The sequence below is a fragment of the Triturus cristatus genome, chromosome 2_2 (assembly GCF_964204655.1).
Source record: "Triturus cristatus chromosome 2_2, aTriCri1.1, whole genome shotgun sequence".
Lineage (NCBI taxonomy): Eukaryota > Metazoa > Chordata > Amphibia > Caudata > Salamandridae > Triturus > Triturus cristatus.
Genome location: NC_140582.1, coordinates 318672258 through 318695220, shown reverse-complemented (window position 1 = coordinate 318695220; position 22963 = coordinate 318672258). Strand labels below are relative to the sequence as shown.

Here is a 22963-nt window from a genome sequence, read left to right as displayed (position 1 = left end):
AAAAAACTCTCTTCCACTATGTGGAGTTTTTCCGAAAGCTGCTTGTTCTGCTGAGTGTGTAAAACTCTACAAACTCTGCAAACGGAGTGGAGTTCATCTCTCAGGCCTAGCGTCAGTGTCAAGAATGCTGTGCTTCGGTTCTGAGGTGTCGATGTCAAACCGCTGGGCCAAAGGCAATGTGTCAGTTGGACAACATGCCAGGCCGTGTAATGTGTTGGATTCGGGGATGAGGCTTCACAGACCTTGACGATGCGTTGTCCGAGACTCAAGCAGCAGCAGTGATTCAGAGGCGTTGTGTCAGCACAGTTGTGGGCGCATTGTAAGTCGAGGTTGTTGCATCGCATTGTGCACTCGGTGAAGGGTGTCCACGGCTTCGGTGCAGGCAGCAGCAATGCGTTGATTTTGCAGGGAATGTGCCTGTTATGAGCAATGCTTCAGTATTGTTGTGTTGGTTTCTTTGATTGCAACAACAACCACTCACTTGCAAGGGCCAAGGACTGGATTTGGCACCACTTGGCAGAGCAGGACTCAATGCAGAGGTGCCCAGGTGCAGGTAGCGAGATGCAGGTGAGGTTTTTAATATACCTGAGACTTCAATAACAGGAGGAAAGCCCAAACAAGCCCTTGGAGAACCTTTAGAGATGCAGGGTGTAGAGAGTAAAGTCCAGTCCTCGCACTGCTGAGCAAGAAGCAGGCCAACACAGCAAAGCAAGCGGCAAAGTAGCTGTCCCTCCTGGCAGCACAACGGTGCTTCCTCCTGGCAGAACGTCATTAGTGCAGAAGCGTTCTGAGTATACGGTGTCAGAGGTCCAGTACTTATACCTACTGTAGCCTTTGAAGTAGGGAGACTTCTTTGTAGTGCACAAGACCCTGCCCTTCTTGACCCTGGCTCCAGACACATTGCAGGGCAGGCGTGGCCGAGACAGGTAGGAGCAGTGTACGCAGGGGCGGGGAAGGGTGGGGGGAGGAAGTCAACAGATGACGGGATAGGTAAAATGTAATAAAAAAAATTTAAAAAACATTTACCTTGAACTCTTCTTGTATGTAAAGATGTAAAAAAACAAAATAAGCAGAAGGGCACTACTAATCCTTGCTTATAAAGCTAAGGGCTATATTTAAGGACATGATCAGCTGCATATAGTCATATCGATGTTCTACATTTAAGAGTGTTTTGTCAAAAATGTGTCATGCATAATCAACACTGACTGGCAAAATGTCAATGAGATGGCCAAAATTTGTTTCCTAACTTCACTCAGTTTACAGCATCCCAGAATCATAAGGTGCACCAATTACACCTCCATCCAGCATAGTTGGCACAAGAAATCCCTTTAATTATCAATATGCTGCAACACCCCACTTACCTCTAAGAATGGAAGCATGCACCTAATAAACAGCACGTACGTTCTCTCTGCCTCGGTCATGAAATTAATACCCGGATATGATTGCAATTCTACATGATTAAAATTCTTTCTCTAGCCTAAGTAAGCTTGCTTCTCAATTAAGGGTGAGGTCTCCAAGTTCCTTCGTGAGTAACTTAGTCACCGCGCCAAATCTAACTCTTGAAAAGGTTCCTAATCGAGCTCTGCTGGACATGCTCTGAAAACCTACACTTTTTTAATTCTTAATCTAACGACACTTACACAACAAATTGTATTTTCAATGGATATTGTCAAAATGTAAACCTGCTCAATTGGTACTTATTGAATTTATTTATTGTAGGACTTTTTTTCCAGTCAATAAAGTATACATTTTGAAACACATCACACGCCTGCATTTACCATGAACTAGTGAAGGCATAATGCAGATTAAAATTACCCAAATTGGTCTAAAACTACCACTTAGTATAAAAAGATCTGATTCTGAGATGTCTGAGCACAGCAGCAAAGAGAGTTGAATAGCTGGTAAAGAATATTCATGTGGATTCCATCGACATAAATAGAAACTGCAATAGTAACAAAACAGTGTAAATATACAGAGAGACAGAATAAAATGTTGGTTACAAACGTAGGTGTAGTAGGTAATATAACATAGAATTGACAGGACTCTCTGTCGGTAGAAACTGACAGAAGAGTACGGGACAGTGGCCCAATAAACACGTGACGGAATTATAGACTCAAACATCAAACATAAAATAGTATTGGGTGATCAAAAACTTTACAAGAAAATAATCAGTGAATGTGAAAGGCCTTCTAGTTCCACTCCACAGCTTCCACAGTGACAACCAAACACCACCCAGAAAAATCAAGAATCACAAAAAACAGCTGGGACAGTCACAGTGGAATCAATGGGGTGTTCTGGAGACTCTTCGTCAAACACCAGAGTGGCTCATGAAGAGTCCACCAGGAACCCTTTGAGATGTTGGCCAATGTCTTCAAATCTTTAGAGAATTAAGTCCAAGTCAGTTGAATGACTGGAGGGCGACAAGGGAGTGCCCATTAAGTACGTGTAGGTTTAGTCCCAAAAACCATTGTTTTTTTCATTTAAGATGTGATCAATGGAGATTTAGAGTAAAGGTATGCTTTAAATTAATCCAAGGAACCTTTGTGGTACCTGCTTGATACTGAACCCACTCAGTGAGGTGCAACAACATTTAAAAAAATATGTGACTAATTCATCTGATTATGTTCTTGTATCATTATCAATAAAGTACTTCAGACACAACATCATGGTAACTGAAACAAATATACCTCAGCAGTTACACATAATTTCACATGCTGTAAAAAGACAAATTAAGGCTATGCGAAGTTGAAAAAACTTTTGCCCACAAACTTTGTGAAAGTTTTTAAAAATATTTTCAAAAAGCGTTTGAGAAAAGTATTTTTTGCAATAAAAACCCTCTTTGTTCAGAAAAAAAGCTTGACTAGGAGGGCTTTCTGTCCATGAAAATAATATTATTTTGTCTGTACAGGAGTCGTTGCCACGTTCTCAAACTTTGTGATCATGTCAAATTGAAAAAAAATGTAACTTCACAAATTTTGTTGGCAAAATTTGAATTCCGCATTACTGAGTACAAATCTGCATGCCACATATGCCTTGCATATTCTTGTGGATTCTGCAAACATTTAATTGCATAAACTTTCACTGTGTCTCACACAATAGCCAAAGGGCTTCAAATATGCCAGTACAGGGTACAGAGCTGCAAAATGTATTTTCAAGGATTCTTTTCAATTCAATTGCAGGGCTGTGTAGTAGCTTAGTAGCTCTCTTGGTGATGATTACTGAATCATGCAGAATAGGTGCAGCTTGTAAACACAGACACAATGCAGGGGCATTCACTCATATAAGCTTACACCAAAGCGCACATCCTGCTTAGTGCATCGGTGTAAGAGTTGTGCACATGCTTACCCGTGGGCCCTGGTCGCCTTGGTCGCCCTGCAAGAGGGAGAGGAGAAGGAGGGTTTAACGCAGACTGTCATTGACATATAACGGTAAAGTAGCAATGTCAAAAAAATCAGTTCCTCTGTAGATATGGCATTTTGTTGGCAAAAAAGGGCTATTTTGGCTATACTGCAGATGTTATTAGGGTTTTTTCAACTTTTGTATACTAAAGCCTGGGCCTATAATGGCCATTTGACCGGTAAGATGTACAGAAACCAAGGGTTTGAAATAGGGTCACGTTTTGGTATCCCCTCTTATTAAAGCTTCAACATTTCTTCACATTCAGAGCATCATAAAAATTTTCAAGTTTGCTTTTTTATGTTTATACTTAATTAATCTGCTAATATTATTTAATTTTCTACCGTCAGGGACCTCTTTACTAGGCTTCATGGACCCCCAGCAGTCCGGGCACCCAGTGAAGAGCCACTGCCTTAAGGTGCTAGATATGGTCAGTAATATAGGGGGCTGACAGTGTCAATGACCCCTTGATGTGCTACCTGACTAGCTCGGATCTGTGTTAAGAACCACTGCTGTAAGGTGCTTAGGTCTGGATGAACTGTGGGAGACATCAGACCTTGTAGTGTCATCCAAGATTAGAAGTTAGCCATTCTTAATGTGAAATATCACTCTTGCACCAGTGATTTAGGAGATTTTTAAGCGAATAAGTGGGCAAAATACACTATTGGTTTTTATGCCAATTCTGGCGTAGCTAATTATTTAAGATTACCACTAAATGATGGTTTATGATGGAAGAGGATGTGCATGTAAATATGAAAAAATATGGGGTGGGTGGTGCAACAATAGTGAACTGGAGAGGGTCGTGAAGTTCCTAAACGACAGACAGGAACCGAGAAGGATAGGGGCAAAGTTCTCAGCTTATAGATATTCAAACTGTGGGGGGAGCCAGCACCAATCACTGTGGGTTGTGATCAGTGGTTAATTTGTAAAAAGTGCCGGGGCTCTCGTCAGGAGGCAGCTTGCACCAGTCCATGTCTCTAGTAAGCGCCGCCTAAAACAGAACTCCAGTGCCTGCCAAAATTGAACGTGTCCGCGCTCCAAAACATTTGGGTCGAGGTTGCGCTATAACCGCCGATGTTCATGATTAAGTGTCAGTGCTGAGCACCGGAAACCACCGGCTCAAATTAAGCACAGGCCAAGTGAGGGTAGTGAAGAGACAGGGGAAGCAGGGGAGAGGGTGCATGGCTCGCTGCATTTGTTTGTTTGTCTTTGTCTAACAACATTCGCTTGTTTGGAAATCAAATACAAATATTTAATAAAAAAATACTACTAAATACGACTGTAAAACAGATGTCTTATGGATTTACCTTTTACAGCTTTAAATATATAAATTGAGAGCTTCAGGGTCTGATTTTAAAGTTTCTCTCAATTTATGTGGGCTCTGAAAAAGGCCCCATAATTTATTTTACATATTATTAGTATCTGGCCTTGTATTTTACCTGAACAGTGTAAGTAACTGAGGCTCCTCCTTGGAGAAGGGGTTGTCACTCACCTCTGGAGGCACCGAAATACAGTGTGAGTGGCACTGATGTAAGATTAACAGGAGGTGTGGTTAAATACATGGACTGTGCAGTGAGGAAATTAGCCTTATTAGTTGCTGGGACTTAATTTGGGTTCTAAGACAATTACATTATTTCAACTAAAGTTTTGTTCTATTTTATTGTTTTTTATAACAATTTTAATTACGCCAATAAAAAACAAATTGAAACTGAACTGAAATTGCCAAAATGCACTCACCTTTTCGCCTTTTGGACCAGGTGGGCCCTGAAACAGAAAAGAAGGCTGTAAAGGCTGGAGAACACGATGAAAGAAATGCAGACACTTATAGAGCGATTCACTAAAAGTGCATACATCTATAAATCATAAGCCTATATCTAGAGCCATTAACATATGTAGGTTCCTGGATTTCAAGACACAAATACTAGAGGATGCAAACATTCTAGTACTTCTATTTTTAAAATGCACAAAAACACGTCGGTGTCAAAATGCCCTCCCGAGTGATTGATGCACTGTATAATTCTAACATAACATAACCTAAGGTAACATAGCATTATAAAACACGCTAGGTCATGACAGAACAGGACAGAATGTAACATAACTATATCCAAATATTTTGTTGACTTTTCCCCGCAATGAAAATCATCCAACTGTTCTACACACTTATTGGAGAAATACATTTAAAATACATGTTACAAAAAGACTGTACTTATGTATCATAGATCAGTGGTGTGAACTCTATCGCTGGTTACTGACCTACTACGAGTCATGTGCCACAAGGCACAAAGGAAATGTTATTTAATGTTTATTCATCTAATGTCACTAAAGATACTATGCACAAAAAATGAACGTAGGCACTACAGTATAGTTACTCTGATGCCGCTGATGTGGTCAAAGCAGTCTTTGTTAGGCAGTGCATTGTGGGTCATTAATGTACACACCGTGTTCAAACAGGGAGCAGGGGGGTAGGGTTACAGGTGTGATAGGTAGGACTTTAATGTATTTATTGTAAAGAAAAGTTAAATGATCAAAGTTAGAATGGGCAACAGTGGGCTTTCAATGGGCCCAGCCATGCTAATGGCAAGTGCAAACATGATTGGTGCAAGGCCAAAAGTCCTTGAGCCAATAATCAGGGCACATTCCTAGCCTTTGTTCTCTGGTATTGGTTTGCCTGTCTGTCCGTCTGTCCGTCCGTCCGTCCGTCCGTCCGTCCGTCCGTCCGTCTGTCTGTCTGTCTATCTATCTGTCTGTCTGTCTGTCTGTCTGTCTGTCTGTCTGTCTGTCTGTCTGTCTGTCTATCTATCTATCTATCGTGGTTTGTAAAGTGCATGGCTCCCCAAAATGGGCCTCCCAGTGCTATATGAGGGATGATAAGCCAGACTAGGTTCTTCCCACGAGTGCTCAAACAGGCAAGTCTTAAGGGATTTCCTGATTGGCAATTCGTTAGGTGAATTGAAGAGCGTGAGCGGAAGGGCGTTTCAAAGTTTGGAGCCCAGAAGACAGAAGGAGCAGCCACTACTTCTGCATAATTTGGGAATTACAGCAGAAGAGATGGTAGAAGATCTAAGTCGTCTTGTTGAGTTATATGATTGGACCACATAACGCAAAAGACTTGGGCCCTTAATGTTAAAAGCTCAAAAGGGGAAGCACAGAGGTTTGAATTGGATATCTTTTCGAGATGAGAAGCCAATTAAGTTTTACAATGGAGCTGGATACCACAGATCGGTGTCTGGGAAGCCACAACAAGAGACGGGCTGGTGCTTTTTAAATTATCTGAAGCCTTTTTTAGTGCTGATTGAGAGACATCCAGTTACAATACATTTATGTCAGTCCAGGCAGTACACAAGTGCCTGAACTATAGTTTCTGGATCAAACTCAGCCAAATTCCCAGAACCTTTCTTATGGTTCCTGAAATGCCAGAACAGCAAACAACCAGTTTCCTCACCTGGACGTCAATTGTCATCAAACCGAATTCCTAGGTTTTAATGACTGTTTTAGGCTGAGGGTCAAAATGTAAATTGTTGACTACTATCATAATCTCTGTTTCTCCACCTTTGAGTTTCAGACAAAGATTAGCCATCCAATTGGCTGCTACTGTGAGGCATTCCTTGAGCTGAGCAGCTTTCAAATGATCTTCTGGGGCTAGGGATATGATCAGCTGAGTGTCATCAGGGTAAGATACCAGAGTAAGACCAAAGGAGGACTTTACAATGTCTGTCAGGGGTCAAACATAAATATTGAACACGGTGGGGCTCGGGGAAGGTCGCGGAGGATCCCCACACTTCAGAGGCGAGTAATCAGAATAGAAGGGCTTGTCGCAGACCCAAAAACTGCGATACTGAAGGAAGGAAGCAGACCACGTCCATGCCATATGTGTTACCACAGAGTTAATGAACTTATCAAGCAGAATCTTGTTTTGATATGCTCACATACAATCTCCAATGTTTCCAGGCAGAGGCTGTGCTGATTGACAGCAGACAATGGGTAAGCAAATCAGAAATACCCTTGCATGTAGCTCAGCTCTGCAGTCTTCCCAATTCCCTTCTGTTTACCATTTGATACCAAACATCTCCCCTGAGCAGGAAGTCTCCACATTTTGTGATTGAAAATAGGAAGAATATCTTTTTTTCCTTATTGAAATTTTGTATGATGCTGTCACGGGCTGGATAGATCAAGAGTTTTCCACAGGAAGAACTTAACTTTTTTTGCAAATCTAGAAGCAGGTTCTCTGCTTGTTGGGGGTCCTCTTGAGCCAGTTTGCACTGCTGTATTAAAGAGAAATGGAGACACTCTCTTTGTCAAGAAATGTTCATATTACCAATAGTACTAGGAGTGGTTTGATACCTTTAGGTTTAAGAGCAACAAAGCTTCAATTAAAATCGAAGTGTGGGAGGGATTGTGGTTTCTTTTGGTTATTATTCATGTTTGCATGATCGACGGCATGGTCTATAACAGTACACCGCAAGCTTATACACTACAGACACATAAATGGGTACGCAGCGAAACAAGGAAGTTAAAATCTTGAGTTGGAACGTTAACGGCTTGGGGGACAAAATCAAGCGCAGTGTGGTGACCCAACACATTAAAAGACTCTCCCCAGACATTGTCCTCCTCCAAGAAACGCACCTAATAGGCAACAAATGTGGAGCTCTGTGCAGGTGGGGATACTCGATGGTGGCACATGCGGGCTTTACGTCTGGCTCAAGAGGTGTGGGAATTATGGTTAAAAAATCTTTTCCGCTGTCGATTGTATCCACCTTCACAGACGACCTTGGGCGATATGTGGGTGTGTCAGACACATGGGAGGGCCAAGATATAACCCTTCTTTCAGTTTATGCACCTCCTGGACTACAGTCAACTACACTTACTGACCTTAGTGCTTTATTACTTTCGCTACCGGTGGGGCACCTTGTCATAGGCGGGGACTTTAACTCTGTCGTATCGGGCGAGTTGGACAGGCACCCGCCGCGGCTCCTACCCCTAACGGCACAATCGCTCTCTAATTTCTTGGACGCACTGGGGCTGGTAGACGTATGGAGAACTTACCACCCGGACAAAATACAACACACCTTTTACTCTCATGCACATCGCAGCCTCTCCCGTCTAGATTACATAATTGTCCCTGCCTCCCAGATTGCCACCGTTCACAAGGTCAGGCATCTACCCAGGGGTATTTCTGATCACTCCCCCCTCTGGGCTCACATAGTCCTAGATCACACACAAGTCGGACGTATCGCCCCCATAAAGCCCTGGCACCTCAAAAACCCCAAGATACGCAGGGATCTGATCAAGTCAATCGACAACTACTTTACAGATAATGACCATACGGTTGATTCCCCACAAACCCTCTGGGAAGCGTTTAAAACTGTGATCCGAGGGCAGGCTCTATCTCTAATAGCGGGTGCAAAGAAGGAAAGATTGAAAGACATCTCCGACGTCGAGCATAGGGTCCACAGACTTGAGCATAATGTCAACTCAAACCCCACACCTGAAGCGATGCACGAACTACGACTCAGTCAGGATGAGTACAGGGCTCTGGTCACGGATCGCACTAAAATGATGGGACAAGAAAAACTGGGCCGTATATATGATTGGGGTGACAAGGCAGGGAAATTAATAGCCTGGCTTGATCGGAGAGAGCGTGCTAGTCATCTGGTCCCTGAGCTCCAAGGGAATGATGGTGACCCTGTAACGGACCCCCAAGATATAGCTACTCAATTTACAGCCCATTACCACACGGTATACAGGTCAATGGCCCCTCATACACTTGAAGACTCTGTCGAACTTCTAAGGGACATCTCCCTCCCGACCCTATCGGAGGTGGACTGCCAGTTCTTAGATAGCTCCCTCTCCACTGAGGAAATCGCGCTGGCAATCCGAACACTTCGACCTGGTAAAGCTCTTGGCCCCAATGGTATCCCTATCGAGTTGTACAAGCTCCGCCCTGACAAACTGGGACACTATCTCAGATCCATGTATAACTTCAGCCTCGAGACGGGGATACTGCCCTCAGACCAGCGCCTGGCCACCATCGTCACCATATATAAAGAAGGAAAGCCCAAAACGGAATGCTCCTCCTATCGGCCCATCTCCCTCCTTAACGCTGAGCCTAAAATCCTAGCTAAAGTACTCGCTAATAGGCTGATCAAGGTTATAGGGGACCTCGTCCACCAAGACCAATCAGGCTTCATGCCCCGGTGCAATACTGCCATTAATTTGTGCAGGGTGCACGGGGTACTAGGTAGGGCCCCAACCATACGCGAGGATGCCATCGTGGCGTCCTTGGACGCCACTATGGCTTTTGACACCCTTGAATGGCCTTACCTGTTTGCAGTGCTCGCAAATTTCGGACTTGGCCCTGTCTTTATCAGTTGGGTGCAACTTCTCTATGCTGAACCCATGGCGCAGGTGGTCGTAAATAACAAAAAAAACGCCCCCTTCGTTCTCGGTCGTGGCACCAGACAGGGCTGCCCCCTCTCCCCCCTACTATTCGCTCTTGCCCTCGAACCCCTTGCTGCGTGGATACGCAATGACGTGCTCATTCGTGGGTTACACTGGGCACCGGGATGGGAGGACCGTATATCTCTGTACGCGGACGATGTTTTCCTCTACCTTGCCTCCCCTAAGAGATCCCTTATTGCGGTGTTTGACATCCTAGACATTTTTGGTCGATACTCCGGGTTCCGGATCAACTGGCAGAAGTCCCTTATGTATGTCCTCAGTGGGAACTCCCCGCAGCTGCCCCAAAATTGCCCGATATCAGTGGTCTCCGACGGGTTCAGATATTTAGGCATATTTATCTCCCTGGATCCGGCACTCCGATACTCCCGTAACTTGGCCCCTCCCTTGCAACACCTTAAAAGCGACATTGTACACTGGAAAAGACTCCCTATCTCCTTGTTGGGCAAGGCTGCATTATTCAAAATGATGTCCTTACCACGCTTCCACTATGCACTCCAAAACGCCGCCGACCCTGTACCTAATTCGTATTTCAAAGAGGTTGAGGGCCTACAGAGGGACCTCCTTTGGGGCGGACGGCCCCGAATAGCTTTATCAAAGCTCACGCTCGGGTGGTACGATGATGGTATTGGATTGCCGGACATCAAAAAATATTATTGGGCAGCTCATCTTATAGCTATTAATCATGGTACATATGGCCCCCCGGACACCCCGGGATTCCGTATGGACCGATGGATCCTTCCCAGCGGGGTGAAATATGTACCCCCCCAGCCTTCACGATATGGATGTCTCCCCTTCCCCGTGACTCCAACTGTACCATAATTTTATATATTGATGACTCCTTGTGCTTGCCATTGCCTATGCTGTGTTACGATGAAACTATGCCTGTTTCGGCCTACTTAGGATCCTGAGGAAGGTCCTCCCGCTACTCCCCCTCGAGGCAAAAAAGGTGGTGATGCAAGGCCTCATCCAGTCTCGCCTGGACTCGAACAATGCCTTATATATAGGGGCACCGGAGACAACTCTCCGAAAATTGCAGGTCGTTCAGAACTGTGCAGCTCGCACATTGCTGGAAATCCCGCGCACTCAGTCAGCCAGACCTGCTTTGAAAACTCTCCACTGGTTACCAGTGAGGCAGAGGGTCACCTTTAAGGCACTGTGCCTGGCACACCACGCCGTCTGGAAAACAGCTCCTGCCATCAACTCCGACCTTATTACTCCTTACCAACCCAACAGGAACCTCCGGTCGACGGATGCGTTCCTTGTGGTTGTCCCCAGAGTGAAGCGAGCCAGGTCGGGGGGCAGGCTGTTCTCCCTGAACACCGCCAAACATTGGAATGCCCTCCCCATCTCACTTCGATCCAATCCTGACCTCCTCTCATTTCGTAAAAATCTAAAGACACATTTGTTTGCCAAATCCGACCTCTCCTAGACTTTCCTCTAGATCACTCTCTGCTTCTACTCAGCGCTTGGACGCTTTCGGGCAGCAATCGCGCTTAACAAGTACTTTACAATTACAACAATTACAATTGAATGTCGATGTTTTTTGAATAAAAAGAGTTTAAAAAAAAAAATCGAAGTGTGGGTTTAACAAAATACAATAAAAAATATATTGCTGCATTGTATATTGAAACTTAGTATTGCACAAAAACTCTATTAAAATCCCAGTGAGGAGGCAAATGATCGGATAAACCATGAAAAGAAACTTGTTGCAACTTTGCTCTTAACAAAACTAAAAATAATATCTTGAGTAAATATATTTGTTGCAAGTAATGGCCAAGAGTCCCCTTTCCAACGTGAATAAGCACACGTTTTTTCACATTTTGGCAAGCGACTATATTTGGAAAGTCTGCTTTCCTGAAGTATTTTTTCAAAATTGTTTTTCTATGCAATGTTCTTAATTTATGTTATTCAAGGTTATCTCAGCTTGGATCCTCAAATCTCAATCTCTTTGTAAAAAAAAAACTCCTGAAATCCATTCGGCCAAGCCTTGTTTCTGCTGGCCACACCTTCACAGTATTAAGTAGGGATTTGCACCTTGATAACTTCAATTCCTTACATCTTTTACTTCCCAAATTTTGACTCAACAGCCTTCAGCACACATCTACCCTGAAGGCAGCAGAACGCTTTATGTGGTCAAAATATGAGGGACAATCAGATGGTGAACCTTGGTGGGGTGTGCAGGATTCATTCTCAGAAGGTGGGGTGAATATTTACGGTGTTGTAATGTAGTGTTCTTTAAAAGGACTGTTTTGAGTTGTTTCCTAAATCGAAGAAGCGTAGAGGCAGTTCTGATGGATACATGGGTGTATCTGTGAGCTGTAGATTGAGAAGGCCCATTGCCCAAAGTTTGATGTTGCAACTCAGAGTGCTTCACCTAATGCCTATTTAAGCAAGAGTTCAGCTGAACGGAATCTGCTTTGTTGATTCTGGCTAAGTATGGCTCTGCCCTTCTTCTTCTGAAAATCAAAGCAAGGGGCTGCAAGCTAGCCAGCCCTCGTCATCCTTTGAACCCGCTCCTTCTTGCAACCCCCTGGTTTTGTAAACAATGTAAGGTGGCCACAGCACTTTGGAGTAGGCCTCACTTTTAATCTTAGTTCTATCTTGGATCAATGGCGGTCAGAAAAAGGCTGATGTGCCTGCTTTTCAGACATAGCTTCTGGTGACCAGTTTCTGTGGTGCATGTAGCTTCACTATTTGGAGGTGCCAAGAAACCCTTATGGATGAGGTGTACTCGGACAGCTCTCTGTGGGTCTCATACACCCATAGCTGACAAAACCTCAGATCAAGACGCGGGGGCATTTTCATAGCTTCGTGTTAGTTACAGTACAAAACAATTACAGAGGACTGGAGGCTGGGAGTAAGGTCCAGTGACAAAGCTAACAGCCACTTTATAGCAGTAGCAGCAGGTGCCATGGGTTGGGACAGGTACAGTGGCGGGTTTATGTAGATTCCAGAATGAGAAGTAGCAGGAGCGCTACACGCCTTCTTTGAGGTGCACTGGTAGAGCTCTATATGGGTCCAGTAAACAACAAAAAGGGTGCTACAGGTCAGTATTAGGTGCACTGGCATTGATGTGTTTTATTCTCCCAGTGCATGCGTAGCAAAGACTTCATCAGACCTTGATGGTGGTGAACGAAAAGAGCTCCGTGTGCTTCCCAGTACATAAACAGCGGTGAGCAGGAGATGGTGCAGTTGGCCAGCATTACAGTGCTTTGGAATCGATTTCTGAAGCTGGCCCCAGTACTTAAAGTGCAGGGGGAGCTGCAGTGGGTAATCTGTAAAAAATAGGTGTCCGGTCTTTCGTCAGGAGGCAGCTTGCACCAGCCCATAAATCCTGTTAGCGCTGTTTAAAACAGAAGCAAGTGGGGAGAAGGTGTGGTGTAACGGGCAGAGCTGCCGACTTCGGAGCTGGGGAGCCAGGTTCGAGTCTCAGCGTCGGCTCAACATACTGTCATTCTGAGCAAATCACTTAAGCGCCCCATGCCTTCCATAAATGAATGTGTCCTTAACTGGTGCTCATGAAAAGCGCCGGTGTTGATGATTAAGGGCCATATGTATCAAAGAGTTTTACCCATTCTGTGTCTATGGGAAAATGCGTTCATACATATGGCCCAAAGTGTCGGTGCTGAGCACCTGCAGAAACCACCAGCTCAAATTAAGCCCTGGGGAGCTGCAGGGTCTGGATTGAAGTATATTAGGGCTGTGATAAGTGCAATCAATTAAAGATTTCCAGAGAGGCCACTGAACGGTACAAGCAAGGAGAAGTGTCAGTGCAATGGGAGGGGGAGAAGGCAGACACAAAATTCTGCAGTGTGGTCAGAAAAATGCAAAAATTGCAGGCAGTTGGAGGTGAACTGTAGGATCAGGATGGGTGAAGATGAGGTACGGGTGGTAAGAAGAGCAGGAAGGTGTGAGGAGGGGATCCAGAGGTGGTGCTGTTTATTGATGTCTTGGCTCTCTATGGGCAGAAGTAAAGCAGTTATTGACTATGACAAGTATTTATTTGAGTACAAAGTGACTGAATTTACTGATAAATAATGCCCTCTTTTTCAATGTAATTGGAGTATATTTAAGAAAATTGAATATGGCATCCAGGGAAGAAGTGGTTTTATTTACTGAAAACAAGTTCTCAAACTGATAACAGTCATATTTCATATTGAGTTAGGGACACTTATTTAGCGGCTGTTTCATGACTCACGGTAGGAGGCATTTTGTGATCTATGTTAATAGTTTTTTTTTATGTTATGGTCACTAAATCTAGTGAACCTGTATGATTGATGGATCTCAGCCTGTAAGGTCTCTTTGTCCTGAGTGACAGCTCTATAGTCCTAGACAGTAGGAGAGGTCTAATCAGAGGGGTAGCTTTGCTGGGTAAGGCTTGGGATTGTGAGGTCAGTGTAACATATCACTCCCCATCCATGTTATATAACTACTAAAAAGCAGTATTTGGAAATTAAGTGAGGTGATATCATACTCTTTGAAAAATTATAGGTCGCCATGTCAAGTGGCATACCCAGATTTTAAGTTAATCTAAAAACTTTAGCTCTTCAGACACTTTTTTATTGAACCTGTTCTGTAAAATTCACTGTTTGGAACATTTTTGACCAAGCGCGTCTAGCTGGTGTGCCCTCTAGACAAGAATTGGACTTGTTTGACTTGTATTCAATTTTTCAAGAGTGCTCCTTCAGAACTTCCTGAGAAGGGGATGACATTTTAGAAACTTTCTCTGAAACCTGTGCTGCAAAATGCACCATTTTTCCCTATTCTGCTCATTTTTTCCTGGTGAGTATCTTGCCCTCTCCCTAAAGACTGGTGGGCCTAGAGTGTACCAGGACTGTGATGTACCCCCACCAAACTGTGTTCCCCAGCTGCCACTGTTTAGGAAGGGGGTCATGCATTCCTGGTAAGGTGCCTCAAGCAGAGTTTCTGCTCTGGTGTGGACTAAATGCCTTATATAGGACACACAAACTACATCCTTTCACAGACTTTTTGTGGCACTATATGATCAGCAATAAATCCTTTAGCAGTGAAAATGAACAGGATGAATTCAAATGGTTTAGCCAACTGGTGCAAGGCTGGGATTCGGATCAGTCCCTCGCCTTCCTTGTATGGTGGAATAAACTAGAATCGAAAGCAAATGTGCAATAGGATTCCTCCCGGGCAAAGCAAGTCTGTGTGTATGAGGTGACTCAAGGAGCTCAGTTTGGTACTACAGCATGTTTGTTTAAACTTCTGCTCAGCGAGACTTCTGTAGTGGGCAGAACAGCAGCTCAGTAGAGTGATGCTTGCCTAACATTATTTTCACATGTATAGGTCGTGAACTGTGGGTCGCAAACGCTGATTGGTCTATAAGATGAACCTCCACACAAATCCCATGTTAGGCCTCCTATAAATGTAGGTTATGATTTTAATGAGGCAGTAATAGCGTATTTTCTGCTTCCAGAATAGTTGTGAAATCCAGAGTACTATAACTCTGACTGCACAACATAAAAAGAGCCTCTTGACTTAGGCTGCCGTACAGTGCTAGCAGAGACATTTTAAGGCATGGGCAAAGTGGGATCTGGCTCAGGGCCCCAGCCATTCTGGGGGCCCATAGCCAGCTCTGTTCTCCAGAAAGTCTTGACTTGATGACCGTGAATAAATCTTGAACAGATTGTTTTAAATGCTGTTTTCTTCTAATTTACTTTCAATGTGGGTGATCTGTGACAGTCTATTATAGACATTTTGCAGCGGAATGTTGCATTTATGTTTCATGCAGCATTCATAATAAAAGTTTATTTTAAATCAAAACAGGACCTCACATATGAGAGATGGGATGGTGTCACAGGGATAAATTTCCAGTAATATTAGTGAGCTGCTGCTGTGCTACAATATTGAAAACACACATCGGTATCCCAGAATATTAGATATAAACACGTTTAGAATATGGAGGAGTCTCTCTATGCACTGCCAGTGACCTGCCCAAAGAGGGCACGAAAGAGCTGGAATTGGATTATAAATTCAAAATCGTTTTGCCCAGGGCCCCCAAAATCCTTAAGATGTCACTGCAGAGCTGTATACTTTGAATAATTATTAGAAAACAAGAGGGCGAAATGCAAGGGTGTTTCCACGACGCATATAATAGAGAAGAAATGGAACAAGTCCTGCACACATATAAACGTGTCTGGTAATGCTCAATTCAAACTAAGTTCAAAATCCGCTTTCATAAGATCAACACAGCTTGACTTTAAATAGTAACAACAGTTATCAAAATATGGAAACTGGTATTGTGTTTGTGAAAACGTATCAAAATGTATATTACACAAGTTTTTTAATACGATCTTTACACCTTATTCAACACCGCTCAAGATTTTAAGAAGAACTCAATAACCAGCTGTTCCTTATTTGGGTTGAGAGATGAGATCTAAAGCAATTCTCCCTACTACATCCTGTTGACTTGCATTTTAATCTACCCCTAAAGGGACTAACCCATATTGTGTTTGCAGAAAAGTTACCCAAATTACATTTCCGCTCGAAGATCTGCAGAGTTGGAGCCTGCACTATTTAACACACCTTCTGTTCATGCTGTTGCATTAGTTACCACCTACTCTAGGTCTACCACTAAATTTGCCCTTTGCATTCTTGAACAACCTCTTTGCTCTTTTCTTCATTGCAGCCTGCCCTCTTTTGTTGAGCATAGGTCCAAGGAGAATACATTTTGAGAGAGAAAATACAGTTATATATAGAAGAACAACAGCTGCCACCAGGGCTCAAGATTGGAGTGGCTTTGATTCTTAGATTGGGAAAGTTTGAAAGTTAGGTTTATGGGTACACTGTGCCATATCCTTCTCTCAAAGGATGCCTCATACCTGCCTCAGGGGAGCATTAAAAAGCAAAGGGCAGACCTACTATTTTGGGGGGATACAATCATCACTAGATAAGTGACTATTTCTTCTAGACTATTTTCATTTTCAGTGTGAAACACAGAGCCCATTGTTTCCAATGACTACATATCAAGAGTATGATGGAACTATGACATAAGTGACAAGTAGGTGTGAGGATTCCTGAAGCTGAGTCTGAGAAAATCCTTAATCTGCTTTTCATCACTAATGTCCTTCATACTGTTCAGCATGTAAGGGCTTGTGTTAGCACATGGAGACAATAGGTGCTTGTGCCCAGATATGGCCGTCATGGAAATTCCGTAAGCAGCATATGGCAGAACCATCAACCCTCATTTTCAATCAATCATCAATTATCACAAGTGTGCATCTAAATTATTTCCAGGTCTTGCAAAACCTCACTGGCAAGAGATTGCTTTTAAATGACGTGCCGAGCACCAGCTGCAGCCGCGAGCAGGCTGACGCTAGGAAGGGTGTGTACCTCAAATATGCGGAAAATGAGAAGGCAATCTCTTAAAATAAGCCTTCTATATCCTCTTGGCAACGTGGAACCACCTAAAGCTCAAAGTGCCATTTTAACCGATGAGACGACCAGGACTTGCCTTGAAGTAAGAAGCCAAACCCCACGAAATACCCTGCAACTATGGTTGAAAATTCAACCAACTGTCACGTGGAACATTACATGCAAAGGATACGTTAACTCCACAAACTAACACTGACCGGTTTCATAACAGGCGGTTACAATTCTATATAAACTTAGAACACAATTCTTCCCATAATGTAGTATTTTCTGCTTTTTTATGTTGCATAGGGTCTGTTCCTTTTCATATGTGGGATTACCTAATGTCTAGTAGCTTCATTCATTAAACATTGGTACATCCAAATTCCTGTCCACTACTCTTGTTCAAATATTTCAACTGCTTTTTGTATCATTCAAAGGCCAACAGCATGGCCTACTACTGCTATCCAGCTGAGTCCAAGAGCCTGAAAGCGTCTTAGATCCTTCTCTGAATGGATCTTCAGCAGCTGGTCAAAACTAAGGGCCTCATTATGATGTCGGTCAGAAACCATTCCGACCGACTCTTTAACGGCATTGTTTTTGACCGACTCAGGTTCTGGGAGTCTGCCCGACCGATTACAATGGTTCCGAACACCATTTGGTCGGACTCCCATTGACTTCAATGAGAGCCTATGTTCTGACCGACAACATAGGCTCCCATTGAATAAAGAGGTGGGTGCGGAAAACCTTGCACCCTGTGACGGGCACCCCACTGTGCATGGTTGGAAAGAGGGGACCCATGCCCCCAACCGGAGGTTTCCGGGTGAAGTGGGGCCTGCTACAGGCCCCCAAAGTCGGTTTCCGACAGCCGATCCATGTCAGACAGACTGAGTCGGAACGGCTGTCGGAATTCGACATCATAATCGGCCCATCGGAAATGCGGCACATAGAGCTCTAAGATCTGGCTCTGACCGATGCGGACTCTCCGAATGCCAGTCGGAAACGATTCGGAATGACCGACCGACTACCTTCTATCTTAATCGGTCGGTCAGAAATGTTTCCGAGTTGGTCGGAAACATGGCTTCCGACACAGTTTCGGTCAAACCGAATGCCATTCGGAGCCTTTCTGACTGACATCATAATGAGGCCCTAAATTGGGACACTGGAGAGGGGATACCCTTGGATCTATGACTTTGCTGTATGAGCACAATATATTACCACCCATCTTCTTATAATATATTACCCCCCATCTTCATATAAAGATGCCACCAGTGTCGGAAAATTATAAATGCTTAACTCCGAATTATACAAAACAATATCAAATTGGGTTTCAAAAAAGTCGTCATCATTCTCAGCTCTATAAATGTATTTTTAAAACTCCATATTGAGCCCACTTATGAGAGCTTCAAAACCAGTGCAGTAAAAGATATGACGTGAACTGGAGTCCTTCTTCACAGCAGTGTCGACAATGCCTTATTTCACACCTGCAAAGAGGGCAGTATTTCTTCAAGACCTCTGTAGTCATAAATATGCTTTTATTTCAACCACCCACAAGTTATACTTCAGTTGGCTTTCCAATGATTCAATTCATCCTATTGCCTTGTAGAATGGGTCAAGACATCAATTACACAAAAACAGTGATCAGATCACAATTACTTTGTATTTATCTACTTGTTCTGAGTTTTGTTTGGGGGAAGATACAAGTGGTAAAAAAATTATCTTTATAATACACTGCAAGGTTTTTTTTATGGTGGGATTGTGGCAACTTAAAATAAAGGGTAGAGCATCAAATGAACTTTTAGGCACAAACAGGCATAATACCTGGCCTAAAGCCATCATTAGTGTGTTGATTTGACAACCTGATACAATGTTTAGTGACAATTGACATGATCTTAGAGAGCTAAATATGAGATGTGGCTTGAGTGGCCATCATGTGACCTTGTATAATAAACCAAGGGCAAGAGCATTCCTCGCTTTCTCGGTGGCTCTGCTATAATTAGTTGCCTCATAGAAACTGACAACTGAGTTGGGGTAACATGGACAGCTGGGTTTACTTTAAACCACCCTCTTCTGCATTCTAATTGTCCTTCATCCTGTGGATGCCTCCACTCATTCCCTGTTGCTCTTCCTTTTCACGTTAATAGAGTTAGGAGCACAACATTGCCTGTTACGGATACTGAAGACTGAGCCTTGGCTGGCCACCTACAGGTCTTTCGGAAACGGTGCAGGATTAGTCTGACGGCCCAGGGGGTCCCCAACCAGTAGCTTGGAAGCTACTGTAGCTCGCCAGCTACCTCTGAGTAGCTCACCTGTTTTGCAGCCCAGCTCATTAAATTAGAAAGATTTTTCTTGGTTGAATTATTATACACATTAAAAAATTGAAATAATGTGACAGTAATAATATTAGTACCTCTCAATGCGTTACATTGAACATAAGTTGCTCTCAGTACAAAAAAGTTTGGAGACCTTCACTCTGACCCATGCTAGCTGGGCAACTGCCTCCCTTCACCCTAAGGGGGACATTGGTAGACAAATATCTCTGGAATGACCAAGGGCCTTATTTAGAGTTTGGTGGAAGGGCCAATCCTTCACAAATGTGGTGGTTGTCACACACGCTGAATTACAAGTGCATTATAGCATGCAGAACTTGTAGTAGGGCGGACGTGCCACGCGCGAGGTTTGTGACGGAGTATCGCATCCCCCAAACTCTAAATAAGGCCCCCAAAGTTTTACAGATCTATGACCCTACATGGGTGTAAAATGACTGGCACAGTCAGTGATTTAAAGTAAAGACACAGGTCCCTGCACAATAATAATTGTGTTGTGATCTTTCTGCAATATATGAATTGCAATCTCCCTGCACTGTCCAAATGTGTTTAAGGTTTATAAATCCTTACAGGAAGAGAAGAGACAAATGCCTCCGGCACTCTGGCACCGCCATGATATTAAGAGGAAGGATAAAATAAATATTTTCCTAAACAGATAACGTTTTCATCACCCCCGCTTGTTACCAAACGAAGCCCCACTCCATTACCTTCTCTACCTAGTTTGGTCCAAGTGCTAAGGGAGTCAGAGGGGAGATGGTGCCTAATCTTTATTGCAGGTTGGTCTCCAATTTGATGCTAAAAAGAGTTTGAAATGACACCAACATAATGCCACTATATCCTGTTTCCTAAAGAAGGGTTGAGACTGCGGTGCGGTGGTGACATCATTGTGTTTTCCGCCCACATTTTCAAGGCGCACATAATAGACAACAACAGCGGAACATCAGGTTCTAGTTTAATGAGTATCATGTGCAGTTTAGATGTCACATTTAAGACAATTTTTAACCACATGGGGTCGACAGACGGAAATACATTTACCGTAATATGGGTGGTAGCTCTCCACAAAAAGGTCTACTCCTATGAAAAGATGGCTAATTCTGGTGTAGCCGAAGGGGGTGAGGTCCACCTCACGATGACTCTCTTCCTGTAACCTGGTTTGGATAAAGAATTGAGCTGGGGTACACAAATTATAGCTTGGAGGTTCAAACTGTGGACTTTCAGGCATCGTTGTGTCTTGGACCAAAGCTCACTGCTTGGTGGAGCAGGAAACAGCACTTTTTTTCTTTGCCTGAGGTTATAATTGTTTAAATAAATTTGATGTGCTTCCATAGGAAAGCAGTTTTTATGTAAGCCAAATATCTATTGTAGGCTGCAGTGGCTTTAAATTATCCTGATTACATCATGTTTGGAAAAAGTACTCTACATAAATCACAAACACATGCTCAATGTGCATTCATGTTAGTTGCATCTAGGCTGAAATGCTGCTAGGTATTTAAGGACAGATTGATGCAGCCCAAGAACGTCGAATCCCCAAAGGGTCAGAAGGAGCGGTTGTGAGATTATCCATCTTTTGACCCATGTTGGCATCTCAGTGCTGACCCCTTGACTCATCCCTAACTCTGCGACAGGCTCTTGTTGGATGCCCAGGGTCTTGGGAAGCAAGACGGGAAATACTGCAAATGGGGGTTTTAGTGCTGTGTTTGCTTTCTCTTTCTGCCACTACCTTCATGGTCCCTAAGACAGGGGGTAGAAAGGGCAGTATAAGGGGGGCCAAACATCCAACGAGGGGTAGCAGCAGGAGCGGCCGGCACAGGTAAGAGCGGTGGGGCGGGTTCGGGGCAAGGGGGTAGTCAACAGAGGACAGGATAGGTAAAATTAAATACAAATAAATAAAAAAACACTCACATTGAGGTTGCTGCATTGCCGAGCCGCAGGAACAGGAGCAGTGTTTACCACTCCATTTTGACTTTTTACTCACTATGTGTGACAGGGTCACAGTACTACTTTTAAGTATGTTGCTCATCCCGAGAGAAGGTCTCTTGTACCCAGGCGGCAGAGTGCAGTATATTAAGAGTGTAGATATGTAAGTGCAAGGTTATATGTCTCTATAGTGGCTTTACCACTAAAATACACTATAAGTGATAGGCGGTCCAGAGGATAACATGGGACTTGCACACACAGATTGCTAGTTCCATTATGGTACCATCTAAATATGCAAAGCATGGTGTCAAACAAAATGCCTTCTCTCCCTTGGCACAATTCTGGTGGCAAGAGAAAGCTGTCATGAACCCAGGTGTCAAGCTAGTGGTTGTACAACTGGTTACCCTAACTGATATGTGCTTTGGCTGGCTGGCCTGGGTTTTACTGCCCTAACTGCCGCCAAGACATGTTTCTGACCTCCTACCAGACAGTTTGAGCACTCCCAGGAGTCAGAACAAAGGCTTGGGCAGGAAGGAGGTCACACCTCCCCCCTCTCAAGTGAGCTAGTGAAGTGGCACATCAGAGCGGTGAGCTTCAAAGGCTGTGCTGACTCTGATATGCATCTGGGCTGTCTCCCTGAGGAGTAAAGAGCCCTCCCCTTGCCCCAGGCATACATGACCCTTACAAGGTGGGAAATTAGGTATGCAGGAGATGTACACCTCCAGGAAGGCTGCCCACACCTCCAGGGTAAGCAGCCTGATCTGTACACCTAAAGGTGATCTCTGCCATCTTTAGGAGGGCAGAAATACTGGGCTCTGGGTAGAAAAGGTTACCTACACCACTGAATGTGGTCAACTCAGGTGCAAATTAGCTGTTAGGGACTAGCTGTCCATTGGCTACTAGCTCCTATACACCCAACTCCCCACAATCCAGGATTTAAGAGACACCCCCTGACACCAGAACCTCAGTTCTGAACAACTTATTTCAAAGAAGGACACCAAGAAGACAGGTTCACCGACAACAAGGCTTGCACAAATAAAGGGAAGGATACCCTGGACCTGTGGCAACGCTGCTTGGAACTGTGTGATTGACTTTCGTCCTTGGCCAAAACTCAGCAGTCCCTAGCATAGGGACCCCTGTAGAAGCCAGAAGCACCCTTAGACTCCCCTGGACTGGTCGGACCAGTCCCCTGCAAAGTGCAGGTAAAACGTCGCTTTGCATCCAAAGAATCACTGGCCATCTGGCCCTCCGAGAGGTCACCCAAAAGTAAATGGAAAGGTGCATTATTTGAGTAGGCATTCACCAAAGTTACAAGCCACTACCGCACTCTCCTGGACTGCAAGACGTCAAAGTACCTTTTCATTACTTTTACCGCTACCAAGGCTTGTTGGTTACCATTCGGGTAACTGACCCTTTAACTCGGAACTACATTAACAGGGCACTTCATAAAACCTGAGACTGATGTCAGCATTGACCCTGCTCTTGTG

General features: G+C 43.9%; 1 protein-coding gene across 1 annotated transcript in view; it reads right to left on the bottom strand.

The window, feature by feature from the left end:
* COL25A1 (collagen type XXV alpha 1 chain) overlaps window positions 1-22963 on the bottom strand; it is an 898191-nt gene that overhangs the window by 296680 nt on the left and 578548 nt on the right. The window contains exons 4-5 of the mRNA XM_085641379.1: window positions 5134-5160; window positions 3346-3372 (exon numbers count right to left, since the gene is read on the bottom strand). Of these exons, the coding sequence (XP_085497505.1) occupies window positions 3346-3372; window positions 5134-5160 (54 nt within the window). The remainder of the gene's footprint in view (window positions 1-3345; window positions 3373-5133; window positions 5161-22963) is intronic.